At 50.1% G+C, this 27,514-nt stretch overlaps 1 protein-coding gene across 1 annotated transcript; it reads left to right on the top strand.

The window, feature by feature from the left end:
- Positions 1–857: 857 nt before the first annotated feature.
- Positions 858–26,061, top strand: GLIPR2 (GLI pathogenesis related 2). The gene is made up of 5 exons (XM_053568917.1): positions 858–1,169; positions 13,121–13,229; positions 13,584–13,687; positions 15,762–15,839; positions 23,069–26,061. Exons 1-5 carry the CDS (start codon positions 1,157–1,159, stop codon positions 23,227–23,229), a joined length of 465 nt encoding a protein of 154 aa, XP_053424892.1. The 5' UTR covers positions 858–1,156; the 3' UTR covers positions 23,230–26,061.
- Positions 26,062–27,514: the final 1,453 nt, after the last annotated feature.

Here is a 27,514-nt window from a genome sequence, read left to right as displayed (position 1 = left end):
GGGCCACTAGTGGGACCAAGTTTCCCCAATACCAGATGTGACCTGCCTCCAAGGTCAGGAAAGGTCATGGAATCTACAAGTTGGAGAGACTGGCAGATCCTGGGGGCCCACACCAGGCGAGAGAACTTCAGGAAAAGCAGGGAGGTGGGGAGCCCCAAAACACATTTGGGGACTATCAAGAATCTAGTTTGAGGCTCGGCACCTGCAGCTCAAGCGGCTAAGGCGCCAGCCACATACACCAGAGCTGTTACGTTCCGATCCAGCTCGGGCCTGCCAAACAACAATGACTACAGCCAAAAAAATAGCCGGGCGTTATGGAGGGCGCCTGTAGTCCCAGCTACTTGGGAGGCTGAGGCAAGAGAATCGCTTAAGCCCAGGAGTTTGAGGTTGCTGTGAGCTGTGACGCCACGACACTCTACCCAGGGCGACAGCTTGAGGCTCTGTCTCAGAAAAAAAAATAAATAAAATCTAGTTTGAGGGAGCATGGGATAAAGTTGGGGAGTTGAGGAGACGGGCTGGGCCAGACTCCAGGGGGAATTTGGGCTGCTCTGTAGGCACTGAGGGACCAGTGGGCAGGTCGGGGGCATGCGGTGGGAGCGCCCGATTCCAACCCGGGCACGCCTCGGAGGGCACGTCCCTGGGAGAGGGGCTTCCTCTCCGAAGCACTAGACGCCGCTGGGTGCCTGCTACCACCAAGGAGGTGAAGTAGGCACACTACCGGCCTGAGGTGTCTTTGGAGGCCAGGCCAAGTCAGGGGCGCACTGTCCCCTGGTGGCGCCGGCTGGAACGTCCCTCCTGCCTCCCCAGTGATCACCGTGGTGCCCACAGCGCGTCAGCGGGTGAAGAGCTACGAGGAGCCCGGTGGGAGGCGCCGACTTCCCTACGCGTCCGGAGAGGGGACAGCTCGGAGCCGAGGTCCAGCTGGGGAGCCGCGGGCAGTCACGGAGCGCCTCTCGCGGAGCGGGTTCTCGGGGCGGCCGGCAGGGTGGCCCCAGGAGCCTGTGCCTGCGGCTGTCCTTTCCTTATAAGGCGGGGGCCGGGCGGCTCTGGGGGAGGGGCTGCGGCCGCCCGGCCCCCTCCAGGGCTCGGCGAGTGGCTCGGGGCGGCGAGGAGCGCAGCGCAGCCGCGGGGAGCCGAGCAGCGCGCGGAGCCGGCCATGGGCAAGTCAGGTGAGCCGGCCGGGGGCGGCGCCCGGGCGCGGGTTGGCGCCGGAGCCCCGGGTCCCCGGGCCGTCGCGGTCACCCTCTCCCTCCGCGGGCTGGGTCCCCGGGGAGCGGGGCGGCCGCCTCGACGCGTGGGACGGGGCTCGGGCTGCGATGCGGCACCCCTGGGTGCGAGATGGAGGGGTGCACCGGCGAAACGCCCCGAGGCGCAGCGCGGGCAGTTTCCGGGGCAGCCGGGAAGACTCGGCGTCGGTCAGGCCACCAGGGGAGAAGGAGGGAAGGAGAAACCGAGGGAGGGTCCCCTTGTCTGCGAGCCAGAGATTGCGTCAGGGAGGGCTTCCAGGCGCTGATGGGATCGGCGCTCCGCGTTCCGCCAAGGCGTGGCTTTTGCTTTGTTTCAAGAGGACAGAGTTAGAGTTGGAAAAAGCCACCAAACTGTGACAGCATCTCTTGCTCCAAAGCTGCTCGCCCCATTCAACCCTCCTGAGGACAGCTCTGAGTAGCCTCTGCATTCTTCCGTTATCTCTCCTCTCTCGAGCACCCCATCTGTGCAAAGCTCCCCTGGTGCGAGGGTCGGTCTGGCTCCCCCTTTCTCTGTGACCTGTTGCTGCTGTCGAATGAACTTTCTAAATTGCAGATCTCCTTTCACTCCCTAACACCTTCTACCCCATTGCTTGAGTCACCCTTCCTGGGAGTTGGTCACCACCCCTTGCTTGCACCTTCCAGTCCAGCCATCCTGAGGGTGGACACTGACCCCCTTCCCCTGGGTTTCCTTACCCGGCACTCACCACACCCACTCCCCCTCCAGAAAATCCTCGCTATCCTTCTAGACCCCATCCCTGATTCCACTATGGAGGGACCTCCCCACCTAATTTGTTCTTTGTTGCAGTCCTTCCTGAGGTGGGTGGGCTTGGAACAAGTATGCAGCCATACACGTTCTCCCCACTGACTCCACTCCCAACAGTCGGCCGTTTTCATCTTAGCTTAGTTCGCCCCACTAGAGGCTCTTAATGAACAGCTGTTGAACAGAGTTCAGAAATCCTGCTTTATCACGGTTGTCAGCCTCAGATGAGTAAGGCTAGGTCTCTTCTTGGATCTGTCCTCCAAGATCTAGACTCAGGAGATGCCAGCATTAGGAACAAGTGGGTTTCCCTGGTGTTGGTCCTAACCAGCCTTACCTTGGAGCTCTAGAGATAGGTCTGGGTTTCAGCCCTGGCCTTGCCACTGACAAGCTGTGTGATACTGAGCAAGACTCCTTCCCCCTTGGGCGGCGCCTGGGGCTCAGTGAGTAGGGCGCCAGCCCCATATGCGGAGGGTGGCGGGTTCAAACCCAGCCCCGGCCAAACTGCAACCAAAAAATAGCCGGGCGTTGTGGCGGGCGCCTGTAGTCCCAGCTGCTCGGGAGGCTGAGGCAGGAGAATCGCGTAAGCCCAAGAGTTAAGAGGTTGCTGTGAGCCGTGTGACGCCACGGCACTCTACCCGAGGGCGGTACAGTGAGACTCTGTCTCTACAAAAAAAAAAAAAGACCCCTTCCCTCTTCCTCAGTTTCCAGGCCCCTTCCCCCTTCCTCAGTTTCCCCATCTGTACTGAGAGTAGCCCATGTGATCCCCAGGGTTCTTCACTATGTAATGAAGACCATGATATGAGTTGTCCTATAATTAAAAGAGTAGGAGGGCGGCGCCTGTGGCTCAGTGAGCAGGGCACCAGCCCCATATGCCGAGGGTGGCGGGTTCAAACCCAGCCCCGGCCAAACTGCAACCAAAAAATAGCCGGGCGTTGTGGCGGGCGCCTGTAGTCCCAGCTGCTGGGGAGGCTGAGGCAAGAGAATCGCTTAAGCCCAGGAGTTGGAGGTTACTGTGAGCTGTGTGACGCCATGGCACTCTACCCGAGGGCGATAAAGTGAGACTCTGTCTCTACAAAAAAAAAAATAAAATAAAATAAAAAATAAAAGAGCAGGATGATGGATGGAGATGGGGCAAAAGTATAGCAGATGCAAGAGAGCATTTTAAAATATCTACTTGAGAAATCAACTCTTTCCTCTATAGATTTAGGAGAAAACCCATAAACTATCTTAAGCTGCATCTTTTTTTCTTTTTATTTCAGATTAATGTGAGTATACAAATGATTTACTTTACAATGTTTGCATTTGTTAGGTAAGGTCCCAGGAGGTGTGCTATATACCCTAATATTAAACTACATCTTAATCAGTTGTTTCTGGCTTCTCCCTGAGACATAGCTTGGCAGAACTATTAATATTCAGCTATGTGCCTACTCTCCTATCTGTTCATCCCTTAACCTCACATTCCCTTATCTGTCAGCGCTGTGCCCAGCTGTGGACACAGTGCATGAAGTGCATGGCCCCTGTCCCCAGGAGGGTTCGTGTGGATTGTGAAATTAATAAATGAAGCTGAGTAAAAGGATGGACAGGTACCACATGGTTCCAATAAGAGGTGGGAAGTGATCCAAGCCACAAGACAAATAAAGGCAGGTGACAGGTAATGGGAGCCTAAGGTGGGGAAAGATCTCCACTGCACAGGAGCCCCTGAAGGAGGTGGTTAAATCCCAGCGAGCTTAGGAATTTGGGCTTTGTTTTATGGGACCCTAGGTGCCATTGAAAGGCACCAATCCAAAAGTGGCAGGACCAGAGCTGTGCCAGGGTGGAGGTATAGGAAGGGGAGACCACTGCAGTTACACAGACAAGAGGTGACAGAGGCAACTAGGGCAGGGGTAGGGGCTGGAGAAGAGGAGGGCATGGATTTGTGAGACAGTGGCCTTGAACAGATTTGGTGACAACTCATTGTGAAGTAGAGGTCAGAGGAATGCAAGATGGCGGTGATGTCTCCACCCCTAGAGATACAGGGTTGGGCAGGTTTCAGAGGAGGACAACTTCTTACTCGAAAAGGAGGAGGGGGCCGGTGGCAGAAGACAAGTTAGAACTGGTTGAGCGAGGTGCCACCCCTACCCACCTACCCTGACATATATACCCAGGCACCTTCCAGAATCCAACCCTGGCCTTTCTCCTTCATATCAATATGTACTTTATTTGTCTCCCTCCATAAGATTGAGAGTCTCCAGAATAGTATCTGGCTCTGCTATGGGTCCCTAGGGACAGGTGACTTTTCTGGGTGACCCAGTGCCCAGTGGGACCAATTTGAACTTCCTGGTTACCAGCTTAGGGGATGCAGTCTTGTGTCCTCGGGGCAGGTAGCACTCACAGATGTGTGTCCACACAGGGGCTCTATAATGACTGTCATAAGGAGTCAGTCACTGCCTCTTGTGGGCTTCAGTTTCCTTTTCACTGCATGGGAGCCAGTCTCTTTTTCACCTTTAACCTCAGATGTGCCCCAGAGCCTATGGGGGTCATGGACATTATTATAAAATCATCACACAATTGACACAGCTTAAATTCTAGGAAATCCTTAGCCTTGAAATTGGAAACTGCCAGGTTCTGCTCCCAGGCCTGGTCTCTCTTCTGGGCTGCAGTGTGCAGAAGGTGTGGTGTTGCAGAGAAAAGCAATGGCCTTGGACTCAGTGGAAGCCTATTCTCCCTAGTGATAGTGATTACCAATTATTAAACTCCCACTGCACGCCACACATGAAGCTAGGTATTTTCTATAAAAACACCTAGCATGGAGCTAGGTATTACTAACCCTTGTAACAGTGCTGCAAAGCTGTTATCATCAATTCATGTTATACATTTATAGGGGTTGAGTACCTTGCCCAAGCTCACAGATTGACCAGTAAGTAAACAAATGGATTTGAACCCATCTCTCTGAATTCTCACTCCTGTGGTTTCTTCTCCACCATACTGAGCACTTGCCCCTACCCTCAAGCCCCTCCCCAGTCTGGGCTCTGGCCCATGGGGACATCCACTCTTTCCTCATCTCTAAGAATACCAGTGTCCCTCAGCCCACATCTGCTAGCACCAGATGCCATCAGAGCAGAAAGGCCTTTAAGGATCAACCAGCACAGGGATTTTCTTCTTTTTTTTTTATTGTTGGGGATTCATTGAGGGTACAATAAGCCAGGTTACACTGATTGCAATTGTTAGGTAAAGTCCCTCTTGCAATCATGTCTTGCCAGCACAGGGATTTTCTACCAACTGGGGCCTTCAGGAGTGCAGGGAAAGGCTGTGTGGGCCAGGTCAGCCCCAGCGGTTCCGTTTTTGTCTTGTTAATTTTATTGAAGGGTTTCCCTGCTTTGAAGACATTGTGAAAACCACAGATGTCATCCTTCTTTTACATACAGAGGGGAACCTGGGGCCCAAAGGGGCAGGGACTTGCCTCTAGACAGGCGGGGTGGAGGAGGGGCTGCCTCTCCACTGGCCGAGGGAGGGAGTAAGCCAGCAGAGCATTCTCCCCAGCCTTGGCTCCTCCCATCACAGCCTCTGTCTAAGACAGGGCCAGCCTGGAGGAGAGGCTGGTGCTAGGAGGTGGGGGATTGCTTGTTCCTGTAAGCAATTGAGCAATTCCTCTTTGACAACATTCTTGCCACTCTGAAAAGAGGAAGCTGTACTGTAAAGTGGAAAATGAGGGAGATTTGGGGCAGGGGAGGGGGTGAATGGAGGGGTGCTCTTAGATCCACCTCTAATGTGGATTCACTGTGTGACCTTGGATAATCCTCCAAGGTCACCAATTTTGTCATCTGTGAAGAGGAGAGAAATCCCATCCCAGTTTCTTCTCTGTGCTAGTGTGAAAACCTCATTCATTTGTTCAATTGCTCATTCACTTAGCAAATATCTGAGCTCAGAGGTACTGTAAGATGCCATCGAATATCTGTTTAAGGCCAGGCATGGTGGCTCATGCCTGCAACCTGAGCACACTGGGAGGCCAAGGTGAGAGGATTATTTGAGGTCATGAGCTTAAGAAAAGCCTGAGCAAGAGTGAGACCCCATCTCTACAAAAAATGGAATAATTAGCTGGGCCTAGTGGCACAGCTACTGGGGAGGCTGAGGCAGGAGGATCACTTAAGCCCAGGAGTGTGAGGTTGCAGTGAACTACTGCTCTCTAGCCTCAGTGGCTGAAAAAAACTCTGTCTCAAAAAAAAAAAAAAATCAATTTAAAGGCAGAGAAGGGCTCTGACCAAGAAGGAATGAGAGCAGGTTTTCCTAAAGCCAGAGACTAAAGGGTTTCTGCCCAATGGTAATAATAATAGTTATTATTGGGCGGTGCCTGTGGCTCAGTGAGTAGGGTGCCGGCCCCATATGCCAAGGGTGGCGGGTTCAAACCCAGCCCAGGCCAAACTGCAACAAAAAAATAGCCGGGCGTTGTGGCGGGCGCCTGTAGTCCCAGCTGCTCGGGAGGCTGAGGCAAGAGAATCGCATAAGCCCAAGAGTTAGAGGAGGCTGAGGCAAGAGAATCGCATAAGCCCAAGAGTTAGAGGTTGCTGTGAGCCGTGTGACGCCACGGCACTCTACCCGAGGGCAATACAGTGAGACTCTGTCTCTACAAAAAATAAAAATAAAAAAAAATAATAGTTATTATTACCTGGTATTTAATAACTACTCGTTATGTTTCAGAACAATTCTAAAACGTTTACATAGATTTAATTCATTTAAACAACCTGTGAGGTAGACAGTAGTATCCCACTCTGTATATGGGAAACTGAGGCATAGAGTGATTAAGGAACTTGTCCAAAATTACACGGCTAGTAAAAAGCAGAGCTAGGATTTGCCTATTGAAATACCTGGAATCCAGGTTTAGCGGGCAGGAGCTTTTTTATTCTTTCTTCTTGACAAGACAGCAAAACCAGCTGTGTCTTAGAGGTGTTACCAAGTTGTTTTCCAGACTCTTGCCAAAGGGACAGAGGTGCCTGTTCACAGCTCCTGCCCTGGCCCCTGACTGCCATAGGCCTCTTTCCTGGGGAGTCTGGAAAGGGCAGAGGCGTGAGTCAGGCTGGGCTCATGGAGGCCTCAAAAGAGGAACCGATGCTGAGGGAGGAGCCTGTCCCTGGGCTGTCCCAGCCCACAGCCCAGGGAAGGAAGGATGCAGACCTCTTCAGGATCTTTACCGGCCGGCAGCCCCACCCCACACAGACAGCCCTGGCAGCCTCTGTCACCGTTCATCAGCTCTGACCTTTCATTTGTTTAAAGCCCCAAATCTGCCCCCTTGGTCCCCTCTACTCCACATGCATTCCCTGATTTGGCTCTGGGGCCCCTCAGGCAATTCTGTCTATAAAGGGCTTGGCATACTGAGGCTCTTGAGAAATCTTAGTTCTTTTCTCCTCTTTGCTCCCTTCAGATCAGAAAGCTCTGTTTCCCTGCTGTCCTGGGCCCTCCTCTGCGCCTATCCTCCTCCTCCACCTCCTAGGATATCCCATCTCTTCTTTGTCATTCCTTTCCACATGCCCTTGGGTTGTGGGGTCAGGGTTAGGATAGGAGCTTTGCCTCTGATCTGGTTTCCCTCTAGAAGGACCCACCCTCAGACTAGTTGTGGGGATTTGGGCAGGTAACTGCCCTTCTCAAGTCTTAGTTTCCTAATTAAAAAAGAATGAGTAAATTCATGCATGGAAGCTTCTCCAAAAGGTGGTGAGAAGTAAGATCTTGCGTAGGCCCAACCCCAGTCCATGACATGGTTGGTTAGCCAGTGAGCAGAAGACAGGAGTGTGGCAAGACAGGTGGGTCCACCTCTCCCTCATTCTAGGTCGGCACTCTGGGGACTATGTGGCCTCTCTGAGCCTCAGTTTACCCTCCTACAAAATGAGGACACACTCCTTGCCTTTCCCCCATGGCAGGGTGACTGTGAGGGCTTTTCCTGCCTTATGGGGGATGGGTGGTTTTTCTTTGACTTTTTTAACTTACCTTTATCTGTGTTATTGGGTTTTTCTACAGAAGTGGGGTGTGCCTCTTACTGGGTGTGGTCACCATTGATATCTCCCTCCTTGAGGCTGAAGCCCTGCTCAGAGACGCAGCATGGGCCAGAACTGGCTGCTGTAGGGGGAGGGCACTCCAGGGCTGCGGGAGGTGTGGCTGTGGGGTCCCCAGGGCAGGGAGAGAGGACTTCACTCCTGATTACCAGAAAGGCCTCCTGATCCCTTCCAGAAAGCCCTGGCCCAGGAACCTAGCCCTGCTGGGGACAATGCCTGGCTTTGGCTTTCCTTGAGCTTCTATGGGGCACAGGAACTTTCACTTTTGTTTCTCTTTACTTCCCACTGGACTGGGATTGCAGTGACCTACTTTTTAGCAGCCTTATTTGTCCCTTTCTGCCAAGGAGACTTGGGGCCTGCAGCACTATGGGGCTGAGGCTGCTTTTATACTCACTTTACCTTAGCTAACCACTCTCTCCCCTTCCACCCCTCTCTCCTGCTCCTCCTGAGGGCCCTGGAATATGCTGTTCGTCCCTTCCACCCTGACCCTTTCTGTGTCCTTTACCTCCTCACCTCATGCTTCCTGATTTAGAAACACCTCCTCCGTGGTCACCATTGTGCATGCCACTTAGTCTCATGCATCTCCCATGGTGTCCCATGAGACCCACCACAGCCAGCTTGGGACATGGGAACTGGAAGGGACTTTTGGATGGGCCTGGCCAAGCCATACATGCCCTTGGCTGTTCACATACATTTGTTTCAATCACTGTGTCTCCTTAGAGCAGCTCAGGAAACTCCTGCAAGTATTGATCAGTTCATCTTGTCTCTTCCCACTCTGATGGGACTTTGCAGGACCTCATCTGACCCAGGCCCTGAATCCCTCAGAGGAGGGCTCACCTACTTGCATTCCCCAAGTGGTGGAACGCTCACTACCTTTCAGTCATCAAGAAACTTTGATTGGGAAGGTCTTTCTCAGGCTGAGTTAATCTGTCCTCCTGCCCTTTCCACCCACTGGACCCAGCTTTTCCCTCTGCAACCCCAGAATTCATCAGGGGCCACCAATGAGTCTGGTAAAGTCTGATCATCTCCAGGATGAGCACACACAGTACTTGAATTGTTCCTCATAAGACCCCATTTCCAGCCTCTGAACACATTTCAGATCACCACCTACTCTCACGCAAAGCAGGGGGCGGGCTGGGGAAGCAAGGGCCTGTGGGTTTCTGGTGGCCATACCACCCTACTGACTCCTTCTTAACCTATCCTCAACCAGCCAGCTTCTGTGAGTTGCTACAGCTCCCACCATCTCCCCATGAGATACTCCTTATTAGCCTCTGTGGCCAGGTGTGGTGGCTCATACCTGTAATCCTAGCACTATGGGAGGTCGAGGCCAGTGGATTACTTGAGCTCAGGAACTCAAGACCAGCCTAAGTAAGAGAAAGACCCCCCATCTCTAAAAATAGCCAGGCATTGTGATGGGTACCTGTCATCCTAGCTACTTGGGAGGCTGAGGCAAGAGGCTCTCTTGAGCCCAAGAGTTTGAGATTGCTATGAGCTTTCACACCGTGGCACTCTAGCCTGGGCAACAGAGTGAGACTCTGTCTCAAAATAAATAAATAAATAAATAAATAAATAAATAAATAAATGCCTTTATGACTTTTTATCCCCAAAACCACATTAACTTGCTAAACCTGAAATCTTATTTTTATTCTGGTTAAAAAAAGAAAACATTGCATACAATGTACCATCTTATTCATTTTCAAGTGTAAATGGATAACAGAGTGATGTTATATATATATTCACATTGTTGTGAAACAGCTCTAGAACTCTTTCATCTCACAAAACTGAAATTCTATATCCATTTAAACACCATCTCTCTCTTTTCTCCTCCCTAGGAGGAGACACCTCCCCCCCACCAAGGAGACCTAAAATCTTAGTCTTCTTATCAATAAGGGCTTTTCCACCTCTTGGCCACAAAGACCTGACATACTTCACCCCTCTGCCTTCGGCCTAGTCACCATTATCAGTTTTTACCTCCATGGCTTTGTCATCATTTTGTATCCCCATCTCTGCCTGTCAACCCAAATCTTGGGGTTCAGACCCCTCCCCTATCCATCATCCCTGCCCCACCTCATGTCCCTATGACTGGATCTCACTAGATGATCTTGCTGAGACCTGGAGTCTGCTTACTCTTTATTTAAGGGTTTACTTCCTCTTTATCAGAAAGCCCTTGGATAGTCCCACCAGCATAGATGAGACCTGCAGTTATCTCCACTTCCTGGGTGTGCAGCTAGCCCCAAGGTCCCTGAGGGCAAGCCCTGGGTCTTTTTTCCTTCATTTCCCCTCCCATGTCTCACGAGAAGGCCCAGGAGGTACAGGAGATCTGGCTATGAGAAAAGTGACAAGGACTCCTTGTTGAGTCATCTCCTCAGCCTTGGGTGAAGGGCAGCAGAGGAAAAGGAAGGCACTAGTGAATATGTAACCTGGGGCAGAAGGAGGAGTGTGGTACAGCTTTGATGCTTTGGTTTACACCCTTCCTGCCACTGCCCACAGCCACCCCCTTGTGAGACAGGTTTCTGGCCAGATGGGACCAGCTCAGTTTAAGAGCCCTCTGTGGCTCTCACCCACAACCCATCCAACTTATCTCCATTTCCACAAAGGGGAACTCTAAGGTTCCTAAGGCTGGTGCTCAGTGCCACCATCTTATCCAGGCCAGCTCATGTCCATACATCTTTGGGGCTTCAAATCAGGGATCACCTCCTTCCTGATCCCCCAGACCATATTAGGTCACTCTTCAAGTTTCTTTGGAACTTGTGTTTATCTGCATCTTGGCACCTATCACATGGCTAGCATCTATTTACAGTACTGTCTCCCTTCTGTGTATGAGTTCTTTGAGGGGCAGGATATGGCTGATTTGTCTCTAGATCCCTAGGACACAGGTGGGATCTGGTACAAGGGAGGCACTCAGAGAACAGATGAACAGATGGATGGAAGATATTGGACAGATGGAGGGAGGGATGGTTGGAAAATATTAGATAGATAGATGGATAGAAAGAAGATATTGGGTGGATGCATGGAGTATGTTGGAGGGATGGATGTTATATGAATTTTGGATGGATAGAAAGTGTTGGATGGATGGATGGATGGATTGGATGATGTTGGGGTTCCATTTCAAATCCAAATTGGTATGGTATTTGTTCATTACTGGCCTTGCTGGCTCTTGGCTTCACCACAGCCTCCGTGACCTTGCCCTCTCTGAGGTCATAACCCAATTGGGCATGGGCCCCACCTCTTCCTCTACTGCAACCCTGGGCCACTGATGCTAGCATTCACTCTCCCATCACCACCACTTTATTTTCTACACTCTTCCTTTAGGCTGTTTTTTGCTGCTATAATAGAATTCTGTAATTTATAAAGAACATGGTTATAGTGACTTGGAATCCAAGAACATGGCACCAATATCTGACAAGGATTTCATGCTGCATTATTGCATGGTGGAAGGGCGAAAGGGCAAGCAAACATATAAGACAGAGAGATCAGGCCAAGCTCTTCCTTTTATCTGAAACCCACTCCCTCAATAACAGAATTAATCCTTTCATGAGGGTAGAGTCTCTTAAATGTCCCTCCCACCTGTCAATACTGTTAAACTGGCAATTAAATTTGAACAGGAGTTTTGGAGGGAATATTCTAACCATGGCATTCCTCACTTGGCCTCCTAAAACTCATGTCCTTCTCTCACACAAAATACTGGTTGGCCATAAAGTTCATGTGCCACTTAAATTGCACATGAACTTTTTGGCCACCCTAAATATTCATTCCATCCTGACAGCCCCAAGTCTTAGCTCATTCCAGTACCAACTCAAAACTCCAAAGTCTCATCTAAATCAGATATGGATGAGACTCAAGGTACAGTTCATCCCTATGCTGTGCGCCTGTGAAATCAAAACAGGTTATCTACTTCCTAAATACAATGGTGGGATAGGCATAGGATAAATGTTCCCATTTAGGTAAGAAGAAAGGAGTAACTGGTCCCAAGTAAGTACAAAGTCCAACAACATTGGACAACAACATTAAATTTTAGGGCTGGAGAATAATCTCTGACTCTATGTCCCACCTTCTGGGCTTGCTGGGAGCAGGGTTGGGCCCCCCCAGGCCTCAGGCAGCCCCACCCCTGTCGTTTTGCTGGGCTTAGTGGGTGCTTCAGCTCCCTCCAGTTGGAGTCTCTGGATTGCAGCTCTCCTAGGCTGGTGTTGTACAGTGACAGCTCTACAGTTCCGGGCTTTGGGATGGCCCTACTTCCACAGCTCCACTGGATATTGCCCTAGTGGGAACCTTGCCATGGCTCTGCTCTTGTGGCAGGTTTCTGCCTGGGCCCCCAGGCTGTCCAGTGGGATGGTGCCCACTACACAGAGGGCAGATCTTCCCCACCTAGTCCTCAGCAATCTCCTCTGCAAACACCTGCACAGACTCTCCCCAACATAATGCCTTACCATCTCCAGGTCTTCCTGACTCCAGTTAAAGTCACACCTAAAGTTAACGTGTCACTCCACTTCCCCAGGGCTGCCCTTCCCTCGCCCTCTTGGTCATTGCCCTTCCATGTCCGTGGTTTCAGTGTGGCACCTCCTCCTGCCAGCTGCCTGTTTGTGGACCCCCCAGCTCTAGTGCTTTTTGGTCCCCATTGCCCACCATGGGTCCACGCTGAGGTGCCCAGCCTCCCTGTCCCTGGCACATTTCCTCTCAGAAGTCCTGTTGGTGACAGTGCCAGCCCGAACCTGCTGTGCACTTCCAGGGCGCCCTGCACGTGCCCCCCCCCGCCGGCCTTTCAGAACCAGAGCTCAACAGCTTGCTCCCCTGAGCCCATTCAAGGGCTTGTGTTGCGTCAGATAAAGACCCTGATCCCTCACAAGGCCCCTAAGGGCCCACATCATCCACCAATCGGGGAGAGCTGGGATGGCGCCCTGGGCGGAGGCAGGACCAGCCGCAGAGCGGACCAGGCCACTGGGCTGGGGGCTGGGGTGCCGGTGGGTGTGGGAGGGGAGCAGCAGCCCACCCACGCAGCCTGGGCTTGAGCGGATGTTGCTCTGAAGCGTGCCATTTATACTCTCCATCGGTCTTGTCTCTGCACTGAGCCCTTCTCCATCTTGCAATCATTCCAGCTTCCAAACAGTTTCATAACGAGGTCCTGAAGGCCCACAATGAGTACCGACAACAGCACGGCGTCCCCCCTCTGAAGCTCTGCAAGAAGCTCAGCCGGGAAGCCCAGCAGTGAGTCCCCCCAGTACACCTGCGACACGGGCCCTTCCCAGCGCTGCTGCTGCACTCTCTCTGAGAGGAGTCCTGGGTGGTTGGAGGGAATCGGGTTTTGGGGTCAGTTACAGCCAACCATGAATAACCACTCTGCTGCTCATCTAGGCAGGTCCCTTTGTTCCTCTGAGCCTCGCTTTGCTCCTCTGTAAAATGGGGCCGTTGGGAGGCTCAGAAGCTTGTAGCTGCAGTGTGCTTGTTTTCCTCTGCAAGCCCCATGCAGGGAAGGAAGCTCAGCCACACTGGCTTAGGGGTTATACTTTGGGGGTTCCCTGGGCTACACCCACCCTGAGGAAGCTGTGTGGACCCTGGCAGGTATTCCGAGGCCCTGGCCAGCACAAGGATCCTCAAGCACAGCCCCGAGTCCAGCCGCGGCCAGTGTGGGGAGAACCTGGCATGGGCATCCTACGATCAGACAGGTGGGTATTTCTCCCAGCTCTCCTCCCCTCTGCCAGAGCTGGACCTAGACTGGGCTTCCCCAAGCCCCTCCCAGCCCCAGTGCCCTCCTTAGTTTGGCCATGGGGTAGTCCAAATTTCAGAGAGGGAAAGGAAACCCAGAGCTCTCTGAATCTGTTCTCTGGCTGACTTCAGTTCACCACAAGGTCTCTGATGGCCGGCTCAGGGCCAGGCCTGTGCTGGGTGCCAGGGACACAGATGAATCAGACAGACCGGCCCTTAGAGCTCCCAGGCTGAGGAGTGGGGGTGGGGGAGACAGACTGAGTGGGTACACAGTCGCAGCCTGATTCTGTGGACACCAAAGCATCTCCAGCTACTAAGAAATTTTACTTTCCTTACATTTTTCTAATTTTTTAAAATTGTCAATGTACTACTTTTTAGCGAGAGAAAAGCAGAAGAGCCTTTTCCATTTTGAAAAAAACGTAATGGGAAAGAAAATTCCTCCATCCAAGATCTCAGTCTGGAATGACCCCACCACACTGACCAAACATTCTTGGGCTTCCGGGCTGTAACAGCCCTGAAGTGGCTTTTTAGGAAGAACCCTGGGAAGAGCTATCCAGATCTCTGACAGTTTCTCCAAACCCCAGCGGGAGAATGACTCACTCCCTCCCTGACCTCACTGTCCCCAGGAATTCACAGGGGAAGCCCCGAGTCCTCTCAGCTTCCCTGGCACAGTTGAGCCAGGGTTTCCTTGCAGCGTGACCCCTGGGGCCCCTCTGAAAGAGTGGTGGGCATGCTCCTGAGGAAGGTAGCAGCTCCCCTTCCCAGGCCCAGGCGGTGGCCTTGGATGAACCCCAGGAGAAGGGCTAGGGTTGAGAAAGAGGAGAGTTGGGGAGCGTGGTCCACCCTGGCCTTGCACTGGCTCCATGAGGAGCCTTAAGCAAGTAACTTTCCTCTTTGGAGTCTACAGAGCGGGCTGGGTAGATGATCTCTAAGACAGTGCTTCCCTACTCTGGCTGCACATTGCGATCTTTTGTGGAGCTTTGAAGAAAAACCAGTGCCCAGCCAGGTCTGTCCTCCAGAGATGCTGATACAATTGGTCTGAGGAAGGACCTGGGCATTCCTGGTTTTTAAATGCTAAGGCTAATGTGTGTGAACCATATAGCAGCAGCAGCACCTGGGGACAGAAGGGCACAATCACAGGGTCCTCCCTAGATCTACTGAAATCAGAGTCAGCATTTTGACAAGATCTCCAGGTGATTCATGCACACATTAAATTTTGAGGCTTACTGCTCTCAAGTTCAAGGTTCCCAGATCTGGCTCTGAGACCAGCAGCTTCCAGGAAACTGCTTTCTGAGATCACAACCTGTGGGCCCGTGGCTGCTCCAGGTGAGAGCCCTCCTGCCTGCAGTGGAGACCTTTGGCTTGCCAACCCACTTGCCTTTTCTTCTGTGCCTATTTCAGGAGGCACAATTGGGGTGGGGTGAAGGCTAAGTCTCCCAGAAACTCTGAGCATCATTAGAAGACATGTGAACGGGGTGAAGGAAGGGCACAACTACAACAGGGACCTTACCTAGCAAAAGCAGACAACGTAACCTAATTGTAACCTCATGAAATAAAACTGGAAAGGAAGGAAGGAAAGGAAAGAAGTGGAAAGAAGGGAGAAAGAAAGGGAGGGAGGAAAGGAAGGAAGAAAGAGGAAAGAAGGGACGAAGGGGGAAAGGGAGAGAGAGGAGGAAGGCCGGCCCTTGAAGTACATTGCATTTGACCTCTGGTTGTACAGAGGCCCAGAGAGGGGACGGCCTTGCCTAGGACTACACAGCAAGTCAGTGGTGGGAGTTTGGGGGACACAGATGGAGGTTCCCTGACCCAGCTCAGGGTTCTCCCAACCCCCAAGAGGCCCAGTCTTCAGCCTGGACATGCTCGAGGGCAGGGTCCCTCTGAGTCTGCAAGGAGCATCCAAGGTGTTTCAGTCTAGGTGCTTTATCAGACACCTCTTGCAGGATGGGTGGTTTGGGGTTGACGGGAGAAGATGCAGGGAATAGGGAGTGAGTGAACTTTGCTGCCGAGTTTTAGAACAATGTCATTTCCATACAGGAAAGGAGGTGGCTGATAGATGGTACAGCGAGATCAAGAACTATAACTTCCAGCAGCCTGGCTTCACCTCGGGGACTGGTGAGTGACAGAGTCTCACTAGCAACCAGCCCTGGGAAGTTGTATCTCTTACATATTTCTCTGGATTGACCTTGCCCAGAAGGCAAAGCTCTCCTTTCCCCAGAACCTCCCCACCACCCCCAAGCACCCCTCCATCTGAGAGCGCAGTAGGACTGAGTCCTGCCCCGCCGTGTGTCATAGGAGACTGTGTTTTAAAAGCTTCTTAAGAGTTTCACTCCTGCATCGTGTCTCAGCACCTTTAGCTGGTCGCCCTGCTTCTAGTCTTGTTCCTTCCAACCCATCCTTCCAGCAGCCAGAATACTTCTATCCCCTGTGCTGTGGTGGTCTCCTGATTAAACTGCTGTGGCTCCCTGGGGCCGTCAGGAAAGGGCCTCCCTCTGCACCCCTCACCCTTTCCATGGTGCTCCCCGCCCTCAGCCTCCCCGCATTCTCCCTTCCCTTTTTCACCCTAGTTTGTGGTTCAGGTGAGCTTGAGATGCAAAAAAGCTAGATCTAGAGTTAGCTCTGGGAATATTTGCTGTGTGCGCTTAGGTCAGTTCTTGTCCTTCCCTGTCTCAAAGGGAGAGGGACAAAGTAGTGGCCTCCCAGGGACATTTTGAGAGCTGGTGGTTCAGTGCAGAGAGGAGCCTTCCATGGGGCCAAGCCTTTCTCTCTGCCTCCTCCATGGCAAGTGGGAACCCCTTAGCTAACTCGGTGCCCCAAGCAGCCGCTCGGTACCCTAGGGCTCCTCTTGCCCCTGTGCTATCCTCACCTGCCCCTTGTCTTTCCTCAGAACTGACTCAGACTTCACCTGGGGCCCAGGACTGCGTCAGAAGGGAGTATGAGTTTCTCTGAGCAGAAGGCACTAGAGAAACTGAGAAAGGGGTTCTGTGCCACCCACTCCCCCACCCCATCCCTGCCCCACCCACAGGTAGAGCCACTTGTGGCTTCCAGCTTCTGAAGGGCTGCTTCAGAAGAAGGAAGTGACACGTTCTCAGAGCCAGTCACCGTTTCCTGTTGCTTGCTGCCTGCCCTTTTGGGGCAGAGATCCTTGCAGTGTGTATAGGGTTTCAGGCACAGGGAGAAGCATCTGCTGAGGCATTTTCCTCTCAGTGACCTGCTGCAGGACTCCAGGCCTGGGAGCAGGAGGCTGCTGCCCACGAGGACTGCTGATGCTGGGCAGTGGTGCTCGGGGCAGGGAGCGGTAACAACCTCCCCCCAGTGAGTAAGGATGCGTAGGCAGAGTCTTGCCTTCTTTTGATAAAGATCAATGTCCAGAAGATGTTTTATTTTATAGCTTCTGGATTTGCCTTAGCCATGAGCAAGATTCTTGAGCAGTCAGACGTGTGTTAGAGCGAGAAGTCACCGCTGTCCCTGTGTGTGCACACCATTCCATGGCTGTGAGGTGCTGCCATATCCACTGCTGCGCAAGCCTCACAGCACCATTTGAAAGTAGAGCTTTATTCTACCCATTTTGTAGAGAAGGAAACTGAGGCCTGCAAAAGAAAGGGGGCTTTTCTCATGCCTTTTGTCCCTGATCTGAAGCTTTTTCTGTGGCCCCTGCTCCAAAGTGGGAATCTCGAAAGAGTCAGTCACCACGAATGAGGCTCAGCTTTTCCTGATCGCTGACCTCCTGTCTCACCCATATCACCCCTAAGGGAGAAAACCCCCTGAGGCAGCTAGCCCTGTGCTCATGAGCAATGCCTGGTGACAGGCTGACCCAAGGACCAGAGTAGAGCTTTACGTGGTTTCATAATTGGGACTTGCAAGACCCTTAAAGATCTTCAGGCCCACCCTGCCTCAGCCTCCCCCAGACCCTGTCCTCAGCTTCTTCTTGCTGCACAGTTGTTCAGGGGTCCCCTGATCTGAGTCCACGTTGCGAGGGGAAAGGGCCTTTGAAATATTCTGTAATCTATCCCCACCCTCAACCCCACCCTGGGCCAGCATCTTTTTTCTTTTTCTTTTTTTGACAGTTTCACTCTGTTGCCCAGGCTAGAGTGCCAACTCTAGCTCACAGCAACCTCAGACTCCTGCGTTCAAGCGAGTCTCTTGCCTCAGCCTCCTGAGTAGCTGGAATTACAGGCACCCGCCACAATGCTGGGCTAATTTTTCTATTTTTAGTAGAGATAGTCTTGCTCAGTGTACTCTGAAGTTCAAGAGATCCTTCCACCCTCGCCTCCCATAGTGCTAGGATTACAGGCATGAGCCACCGCACCTAGCCCTTAATATTTCTATTTTTAGTAGAGACAGGGTCTCACTCTTGCTCAGTGAACTCCTAAGCTCACCTTGGCCTCCCATAGTGCTAGGATTACAGGCGTAGGCCACCATGCCCAGCCTGGGCCAGCATCTTCTTGCTGTGTGCTGAATGGAGAGAAATGATTCCTTATCATTACTTTGACATATTCTGTTTAAATGGCTAGGTTTGTTTACTTATTCTGAATGAGCAGTGGTTTTTACATGACATGAAAACTGAACACTTGATAAAGGTGGAAGTTTTACCTCCAGTCCTTTTCTTCCCAAGAGGCAAGTAGAGATACCACTTTCTTGTGTATCATTCTAGAGTTATCCTGAACTTTTGCCAGCATTTGTGGATATATGCTCTATTTTCCCCTTTTTTACACTTCAGTGTCACTGTATACGATCTGTTTTGCACTTGTCAGAGATTATCCGTAAGAATGAGCTCATTCTTAGTTAGGCGGCGCCTGTGGCTCAGTTGGTAAGGCTGGCCGGCCCCATATACCGAGGGTGGCGGGTTCAAACCCGGCCCTGGCCAAACTGCAACCAAAAAATAGCCGGGCGTTGTGGCGGGCGCCTGTCGTCCCAGCTACTCGAGAGGCTGAGGCAAAAGAATCGCTTAAGCCCAGGAGTTGGAGGTTGCTGTGAGCTGTGTGAAGCCACGGCACTCCACCAAGGGCCATAAAGTGAGACTCTGTCTCTACAAAAAAAAAAAAAAGAATGACCTCATTCTTTCTTGCTGTTGCACATTATTCCCTTGCAAGGATATACTATAACTTATTTAATGTCTTTTTCAAAGGTATATTCTAGAAATTTTGAGTCCTTAGCAGGGAAGAGGATTTGATCCTTTTTGGAAAAAAAAAAAAAAAAAAAAAGACTTTTGTTAGTAGATAAAAGTTAGAAACCAGTGTGTATCTGATGGTTGCTAAGGAAGTGTGTCCTTTAATTAATCTCTGAATACCCATAACTTAATTATCTCTGTGCAGACAGAAACCTCTCTGGTAAGAGGAAAGACTGCTTAGCCTCATCTGTTTGGAAAAAGCTGCCCCAGGCCTTTGTTCTGCTGATGTGCACTTGGTGTCTGTAATCATTTTCTTGGCAACCAGTGGATAAATGGCAGCTTCTTCCTTTTCTGGGAGATAGAATGGGTGGGTCAAAGGCCAAAGCATGTGATCTCTTGAGAGAGGCTTGTGTGAGAAAGGGCTTGAGCCTGAGTAAGGAGACGCCTCTGGAAGCAGTGACACCTGGCAAAGCTGCTGAGAGCCTGATAAGAGACTCAAAAACATCAGAAGCCAAGGGGTTCTTATACGTCTTTAAACAAATTGGCAAGAAGAGTTTCTCTCCTATTCTGAGCAGAAAACCAGAGTTTGTGAAGCAGCAGGTAATACAAGTTTTCTTCCTTAAGACAGAGTCTCACTTAGTCACCTTGGGTACAGTGCTGTAGTGTCATAGCTCACAGCAACCTCAAACTCTTGGCCTCAAGTATTCTTCTTGCCTAACCTCCCAAGTTGATGGGGGCTACTGGTGCCTGCCACCATGCCCAACTAGTTTTTCTATGTTTAGTACAGATGGTGTCTCAAACTCCTGAGCTCAGGCACTCCAACTGCCTTGGCCTCCCAGAGTGCTAGGATTACAGGCATGAGCCACCAAGCCTGGTGTTTTAAGGATAAGTGGTAAAGAAGCATAATTGTACTTAGGGATTTTTTTGTTTGTTTGTTTTGAGACAGAGTCTCGCTGTGCCACCCTCCGTAGAGTGCTGTGACGTCACAGCTCACAGCAACCTCACACTCTTGGGCTCAAGTGGTTCTCTTGCCTCAGCCTCCCAAGTAGCTGGGACTACCAGCACCTGCCACAATGCCCGGCTATTTTCTTGTTACAGTTGTCATTGTTGTTTAGCTGGCCTGGGCCGGGTTTGAACCCGCCACCCTTGGTGTATGTGGCTGGCACTGTAACCATTGTGCTATGGGTGCCGAGCCAGGGTTTTGTTGTTTTGTTTTTTTTTTTAATTTTGCTTCAATTGTATCACATCAGCTATATGGATGAGTGTTTATATTTGGTTATTTTCCTGAAGAATTTAGTAACCTTAAATCCTCTGTGGATATAGACAAAGACATAAATTATACCTAAATTTAAAAATTATAAAAATGGAGTTCAACTGTAGGGAGAAAAACAGAATGTAATTAACAACTTTATTCTCTGAAGGATTAGAAGGGTGTGGACACCAGTGTCTGCCTGTTTGTTTCTCTCTCTCTGTTCAATATTGTAGTAGACCACATGAACATCAAATTCACCCCTTTAACCATTTTTAAGTATATAGCTCAGTGGCATTAAATAGATTCACATTGCTGTGCAGTCATGAGTACCATTCATCTCCAGAACTTTTTCACATTCATAAATTAAAACTCCATACCCCTTAAACGATAGCTTCCCTCCCTCCTTCACCCCAACCGTGGCCACTGCTAACCACTTCTCCTGTGCGTCTTGACCACACTAGGTACCTCAGGGGATCATAAATGGGGTCATACAATGTTTGTCCTTTTGTGTTTATTCATATTATAGCATATACCAGAATTCTCTTTTAAAGCTGTATAATAATCCACTATGTGTATATACACAGAGACCACATTTTATTTATCCATTTGTTGATATTTGGGTTGTATGACTTTGTGCCAGTTGTTTAACCTCTCTGCTATGAACCTGAGTGTATAAATGTCAGAGTCCCTGCTTTCAGTACTTTGGGGTATATACCTGGAAACTGATTCACATGGCAATTCTATGCTTGATTTTTGAGGAATACGGTCTTCCACAGCACCTGCACCATTTTACATTCCTATCAGCACTGTACAAAAGCTCAATTTCTCCACATTCTTGCCATAGCTTATTTTCTATTATTTTTCTTTTTTTATGATAGCCTCCTAATGCATGCGAAGTGGTTGCCCTCCTTTCTCAGCCACCTATGGGAAACTTGGCTGCTCTGATCATGTTTTTCCTCCTTCCCTCCATTTCTTCCTTATTCATCAAATAGTTACTGAGCATCTACTACATGCCAAGCTGATTACAGAACACCATGGATGTGGTCACTAAACCAGAAGTGGTGCCCACCTCACGTAGCTTGTCCAATTGCAAGCCAGATATTTAGGTGGAAACATAATCTCTTGAGGTTTGCTTTAGCGAATGAATGCCATCCTGCGATGTGAAGTAAGTATCCCATTAATGCACCAGTGCTAAACAATAAAGACGGAAGGGATGGACACCTGACCACTACACCAGGAGATGAGAAGAACTTATGATCATTGAACAAAGAATACGTTATAGCATCAACTCTTTGACCCCAAATGGGAGGAGAGTTGTAAGCTGAGCTATGTTAGTAGTTAAAAGGACCAGTGAGCAAATGGGCAAGGCAGCCTGAGAAGTAGAGGATGGTGCCTTAAAGCTTCACAAGCCACAGAAGTGTCTGGAGGCTGGAGAAGTAACTTTCAAGAGAACTGGGCCTTTTGGGTCAGAGCAGAGGGACTTCAAGGTCTCAAAGAGTTGAAAACATAGATGGCCTACACTTCCAGCAAAAGAATAGCCTGAGTACATATGATTTTATTCATTTATTCCATTTATTCATTCAACTTTTGTTTAATACTTTTCATGTGCTAGGCTATGCCAAAGTACTGGGTGTATTTTGGTGAATAAAACAAACTGCATACATGGGACTCATAGCCAGGTGCAAACAATAATCAAGTAATCAACACATTTATCATGCAGAATGCTCTGAAAGGGAAAAACAGGGTGTGGTAAGAATGTCTTGGGAGGGAGGTGTTCAGTAAATAAAAGGGTGATTGCAAAAGCCTTCTTTGAGCAAGTGACATTTAGGCTGAGACCTAAGGGACAAAAAGCTGTTGATCATCAGGAGTGTCCCACACATTGGTCAGCATGTAGAAAATAACCTGGTATGTTCAACGAATGGAGAGGTGGTCACTGGGCCAAAACATTCATTTTCACTCCAGCCATGCTTGGAAGTGAGAAAAGGAGTTTTAAGCAGGGAAGTAGACAGAAGTGATTAATATCTCAAAATAATCACTCGTAATATGTAAATGAAAGGAGATTGGAGGGTGCCAAGGTGGATTCCATAGAACCAGTCCAAAGGCCACTGCAGTGGTCCAAGTGAGAAGTGTTTGTGGTTGGGACCAAAGTTTGGGGAGTGGATAACTTGAGATTTGTATTTTAGAGTTGGATTCTTCAGGATTGAATGAAGGGGAGGAAGGAATGCAGACTCAACCCCTACAGTGCACACAGAGATGTGGGTGATGCAAAGGAGAGGAGTGAATTTGGGTGGACCAAAATTTAGAGTGAGGTTTGGATCAGTTAGATGGAGGTGCCTGTGAGTCAGCCAAATGGAAATGTCCAGTAAGTAGTTGTGTCTGGAACACATAGCAGAGATTTGAGCTGAGGAAATAAATTTAGGAGCCAAGGAAAGATGAAATCATGTAAAGAGAGTGCAGAGAGAAAAGAAAAGAGAGCCCAGGAAGGAGCCTTGGGAAATGCAGATCCTTCAGCATTTACAAGGGAGGTGGAGGAGGAGGAGGCAGTGAGACGGAAGAAAGGCCAGGAGACTGTGGCAGCACGGAAAGAGGAGAGGGGTCGACTATAGCAAATGTTCCTAAGGTGTCAAAGAAGATGAAGAGACCACTGGAGAGGATCACACAGAACATGAGGGACTTTGGAGAGCGCAGTTTGGAGGCAGGTGCCAGGTAGATTGGCACCCTAATTGTTGGGGTCACTGGGTTTTGTCATGATCAATGGGAGACCCTTGGAATGTGGTGAGGTGGGTAAGGTCCATGTGGCTGACTGAAAGGACCTGCTTTCAAAGTCATACAGGCAGTGTGTTTTGTTGTCCCAGCCTGGGATTGGTGTCTGTGAAGATCACACTGCCTTGAGCCTGGCAGGGTGGTGCAGGGTTTGAAGAATCCTCTGCAGCATCCTTTTCAAGGCTCTGCTAACTCACCTGCTTCCTTCTCCCCCTGCAGGACACTTCACCGCCATGGTATGGAAGAATACAAAGAAGATGGGAGTGGGGAAGGCATCTGCAAATGACGGGTCCTCCTTTGTAGTGGCCAGATACTTCCCAGCAGGCAATGTTGTCAACCAGGGCTTCTTCGAAGAAAATGTCCTGCCTCCAAAGAAGTAACTTGTCCAACGTCATGGGCAGGCAGCAGACTTAAGAATGTGGATGCAAAGTGCCTAGAACCACCAAAACCCAGCTGTGTCTGTCCCTGCAGGTGTATGTCCTTGTGTGTGTGGTGTGCATGTCCCTTGCACACACTTGGACTTACAAACCTGCATGAGCTCGTTCTTATTAAAGGAATGAGCACAGGAAGCATTTACTCTGATAGTTGCCTAGACCACGATTATTTGGATTTGGGGGAGAAGCCAATTTTTTAAAATTTGGTGTTTTTAAGCAAACTTCTTTTGTACCTTTTCCTACTTCTAATATCCATCCCTGAACTTTTTGTATTCCAAATGTTTGTTCTTTGTGACACTGAGAAGTCAAGTTCATTTTATGTGATCTTCATGCATTGTAATCTACTTTTGGTAGGTATTTGAGAGTATTAGATCCTCATTTTTAAATGTGACATAAAATACAGCTTTAAATGTGTAAATATAAAGCAGCTTCCATGGGAAACATGGGGCAGGCAGGGGCTCCATTTTACAGAATTACTGAGATTTCTCAGTTGTAAAACATGACATCATCCTGCATGCCTCCTGGATTCTCTAATGAGATTGCCAAAGAACAAATGGAGAAACAAGCTTTACTTCCTTGCATTTTTCAGCCTTTAAGTAGCAAAGAACCACTATCACCACCATCTCTCCCCCCACACACACTCTTTCTTAAACTTCTGTTTCAGCATTCCATGTGCTACCCCTGGTTTCTGGGGAGTCAGGCTAGGCCTGAAGCTCTCCCCTCTCCTACCTCTGCTAGGTGTCCCAGGCCTGTTCTGGGAGACACCCCCTTGTACTACCTGGGCTCGTGGCCAAGCAGCCTTGAATGAATAAAGTCAGACAGTGGGGGTGAGGGTGAGCTCACTTAGAGCCCCTAGAGGAAGCCTTCAGCCTCTGCCCTCCCCCACTGGGGCTGGGTCCCAGCCTATCCCTGGCAGCTGTGGCTGCAGCTGTGCAGCTGCTCCCTCGGAATGTGTGACAAGCCCAAATGTTCCAGGGAGATGTCCCAGGCTGGGGCTTAGAAATGCTAATTTGGTTCTGTGCTTTGCCTCTATACTGTGGTTCCCTTGAATAGCAATTTCACAGGGTCCATATGGGAAGGACCAATCCAGACCAAGCTTAGAATCCCTGAAACCATGGCAGCTCCATCTGTCAAGACTGCGGAGGCAGGAGTGGGGGGAGAGGGGGGTTGACAGCTCCACGACAGACAGACATGTCTGGGTGGGCCAGTCTCGGCAGCAGTGTCCCGAAGGTCCTGCTTGCACTGGGAACAGTCTCAACGTGGTTCCCTCACTTCTCCGAGGGATACTGACTAATGAGACAATAAACTTTTTCTTTGTATAGTAGCTTCATCTAAAGTGATTCACACCTGATTCTTAATTGGGGCTGAGACGATCATTTTCTGAATCCCAAGCCCTGGCTTGGAAACTCAAGCCCCAGAAATACCTCCAACTCCAACTCTGTGGACTGTGCTGCTCAAGTGGCCATCAGCACACAGCTGACAGGATGAGAATGGACACCTGATCCTACGGCACCAATCCACAAGCTGGCCATGTGCTAGGAATTTGAGATAATATGGAGAGAATTTACCAGTGAAACTGAAAAAATAAAGATGCCACGAATTAAATTAGAGTCATGGCAGACCAAAACTGCATGCAAGCCAAGTTATGTGTAGGAAAAACTCAAAAGTGAGAAAGCCAGCTCCACGCAAATAAGTGTATCTTTAAAATATGCCCCTTATTTTCTTCAGGACGCCCCTCAAAACTGATAGATTACTGTCTCCTGTAGGGAGTCACGTGAACGCAAAGTGCTGATCCTGGCAGGAAGCTGGGACTGGGTGGAGTGAAAAGACCTGGCTGAGCTGTCAATGAATGAGCTCCCTGGTGGCTCCTAGGGACACATCCAAGCCCCGATGCACATGCTTTCTCTTCCACATCACCAGCTGGTGGAACTTGGCATAGAGCCAGCCTCTGAGGCTGGAGTTTGTTTCCACAGTTGGTTGGATTAGGGAAAGAACTGGGTGAGGAGAGGTTTCCAGCACTGAGAAAAAGCCAGACCACGAAGCTGGTGAGCAGCTGGGCACTAACCTCATTTTTTAAACAGGTTTAAGATGGCAAGTCCCATGATGCAAAAAGAGTAGAGGACAAACCAGATTTCCAGCTCTCCTTTGTAGCCAGAGGAAGAAAAGAGCCCTGAGTCCAAGCCCTAGCTCTGTGACCTCTGAGTTGAGCAAACCCTGTCCCCTGAGCCTCAGTTTATCCAGCTGTTCTAGGTCTGGGGCATAGAGTTAGGTCTAGCAGATCCTTTCAGGTCTCCCTGACTCCCCCCTAGACCCAACATTTTTAATTTCTAAATATCATGGGGGTACAAATATTTTGCTTACATGTATTAATTTGTGATGCTTAAGTTAGGGTTATAAGTGTGCCCTTAACCCAGATAGTGTTTATTGTACCTGTTGGCTAGATCCACCAGGAAGCTCCACCACCCCTCCTCCTCCCTCCCCTCTCCCACTTGATTTCCACTGAGCTTTACTTCCCTTGGTGCACATGTATGCTCATCGGTTAGTTCCAGTTTAATAGCAACTGCAGGGCTTGTTTTTCTGTTCTTTGGATACTTCATTAGGATAATCGTCTCCAGTTCTGTCCAAATTGTTGCAAAAAGCCTTAAGTCATCCTTTATAGCTGAGTAGTACTCCACAGTACGTGTACACTACATGTTAATCCATTTATGGGCACTTGGGTTAATTCCACATCTTTGCCATAGTGAATTGTGCTGCAATAAACATTCAAGTGCAGGTGTCTTTTTGATAAAATGACTTTTCATTTGGGTAAATATCCACTAGAGGGATTACTGGATCAAATGGTAGGTCTACTATTAGTTCTTTTTTTTTTTTTGTAGAGACAGAGTCTCACTTTATGGCCCTCAGTAGAGTGCCGTGGCCTCACACAGCTCACAACAACCTCCAACTCCTGGGCTTAAGCGATTCTCTTGCCTCAGCCTCCCGAGCAGCTGGGACTACAGGCGCCCGCCACAACGCCCGGCTATACTATTAGTTCTTTAAGGATCTCCATACTGTTTTCCACAGAGGTTGTACTAGTTTGCAGGCCCTCACCAGTGTATCAGCATTCCTTTCTCTCTGCATCCAATGCCTGCATCTAGTGTTTTTGGATCTAGGCCCATTTTCTGTTGGAAGCATCTAATGAGCATGCTCCTTCCTGCCTTGGTGCTCGGGGACCTGAAACGAAAACGTGGCCACTGAAATGCCCCCAAAGCCAAAGGACATGGGCGCAAAGAAGCACGTGAAGCAGCAGGGCCTGACTAGCCCCCACCCAATTCTGGGTAGAGATGCCCCAAAGATCTGCCAGCTGGAGGCCCATGGGAGTAAGAAGGCATCTGGCATCAGGGCAAAGAGTTCTAGCCCTCCTTCATTCAAGTTACTGCTGCCGCTCAGGAAAGCAAAGCCAGAGAGGCATTTAAAGCTTAATTATCCGCTTAGGGAGAGAGTGGACAGGGAGGGACTCAACCTAAGCCTCACAGCTATCTCTGCCAGAGGGAGCTGAGATCTAAGCTTTCTTCCAATGGGAAAAATAGAAGATCTTAGCCTTGTGCAGCCATCACTGAATCTCTCTTTCCCATTCAGGCATGCATGGTGAACAAATTCAGCATTAAAGGGTATTTCCAAATAGCTCTCTCATTATCAAATCCCCCAAATAAGGAAAGGGCCAGGATGAGGGAGGGAGACAGAGCGACAACGGCCCGGGAGGGAGGGAACTGGCGCCCCTCGACTGGCTGGATGTCGCTATCTTTCCGAGAACGCCCGTGAAACCACTGGGCTCTTTCGCTCCCCGCAAGGGCCCTTATCCCCTCCTTGCACTAAAAGCGGTTCCACAGATGCGCCACAGTAACTTGGGGGGTGGCCTCTTGCCCACCATGAGGTGGAGTGCTGGCGGGAGGCAGAGCGGTGAACCCCACCCCTAACCCCAGTGGGATTCCGAGGGATCAAGAATCCTGAGCGGACGCGGGAGTCGGAGGGCTCCTCTCAGGCTGGCGCACACCAGCTGTGGGGCTCTGTGACCCCACCTGTAAAGTGGGGGCAAGTATGTCTGTGGGGATCTAAGGAGGCCCCACTAGTTCTGAGGGCCCGCCAGGCTGAAAGGCTCTCATCCACAGTTTGAATCCCAGGGGCGTGGCGGACGGAACTGCACTGCCTTCTCTGCACCGCAGCGCCCCGGGGCGAGTCAGAGCACTGCTGG

Source organism: Nycticebus coucang, chromosome 2 (assembly GCF_027406575.1).
Source record: "Nycticebus coucang isolate mNycCou1 chromosome 2, mNycCou1.pri, whole genome shotgun sequence".
Taxonomy (NCBI): Eukaryota; Metazoa; Chordata; class Mammalia; order Primates; family Lorisidae; genus Nycticebus; species Nycticebus coucang.
Note: the sequence above shows the minus strand (reverse complement) of the source record. Positions and strands in the feature narration are given on the sequence as shown.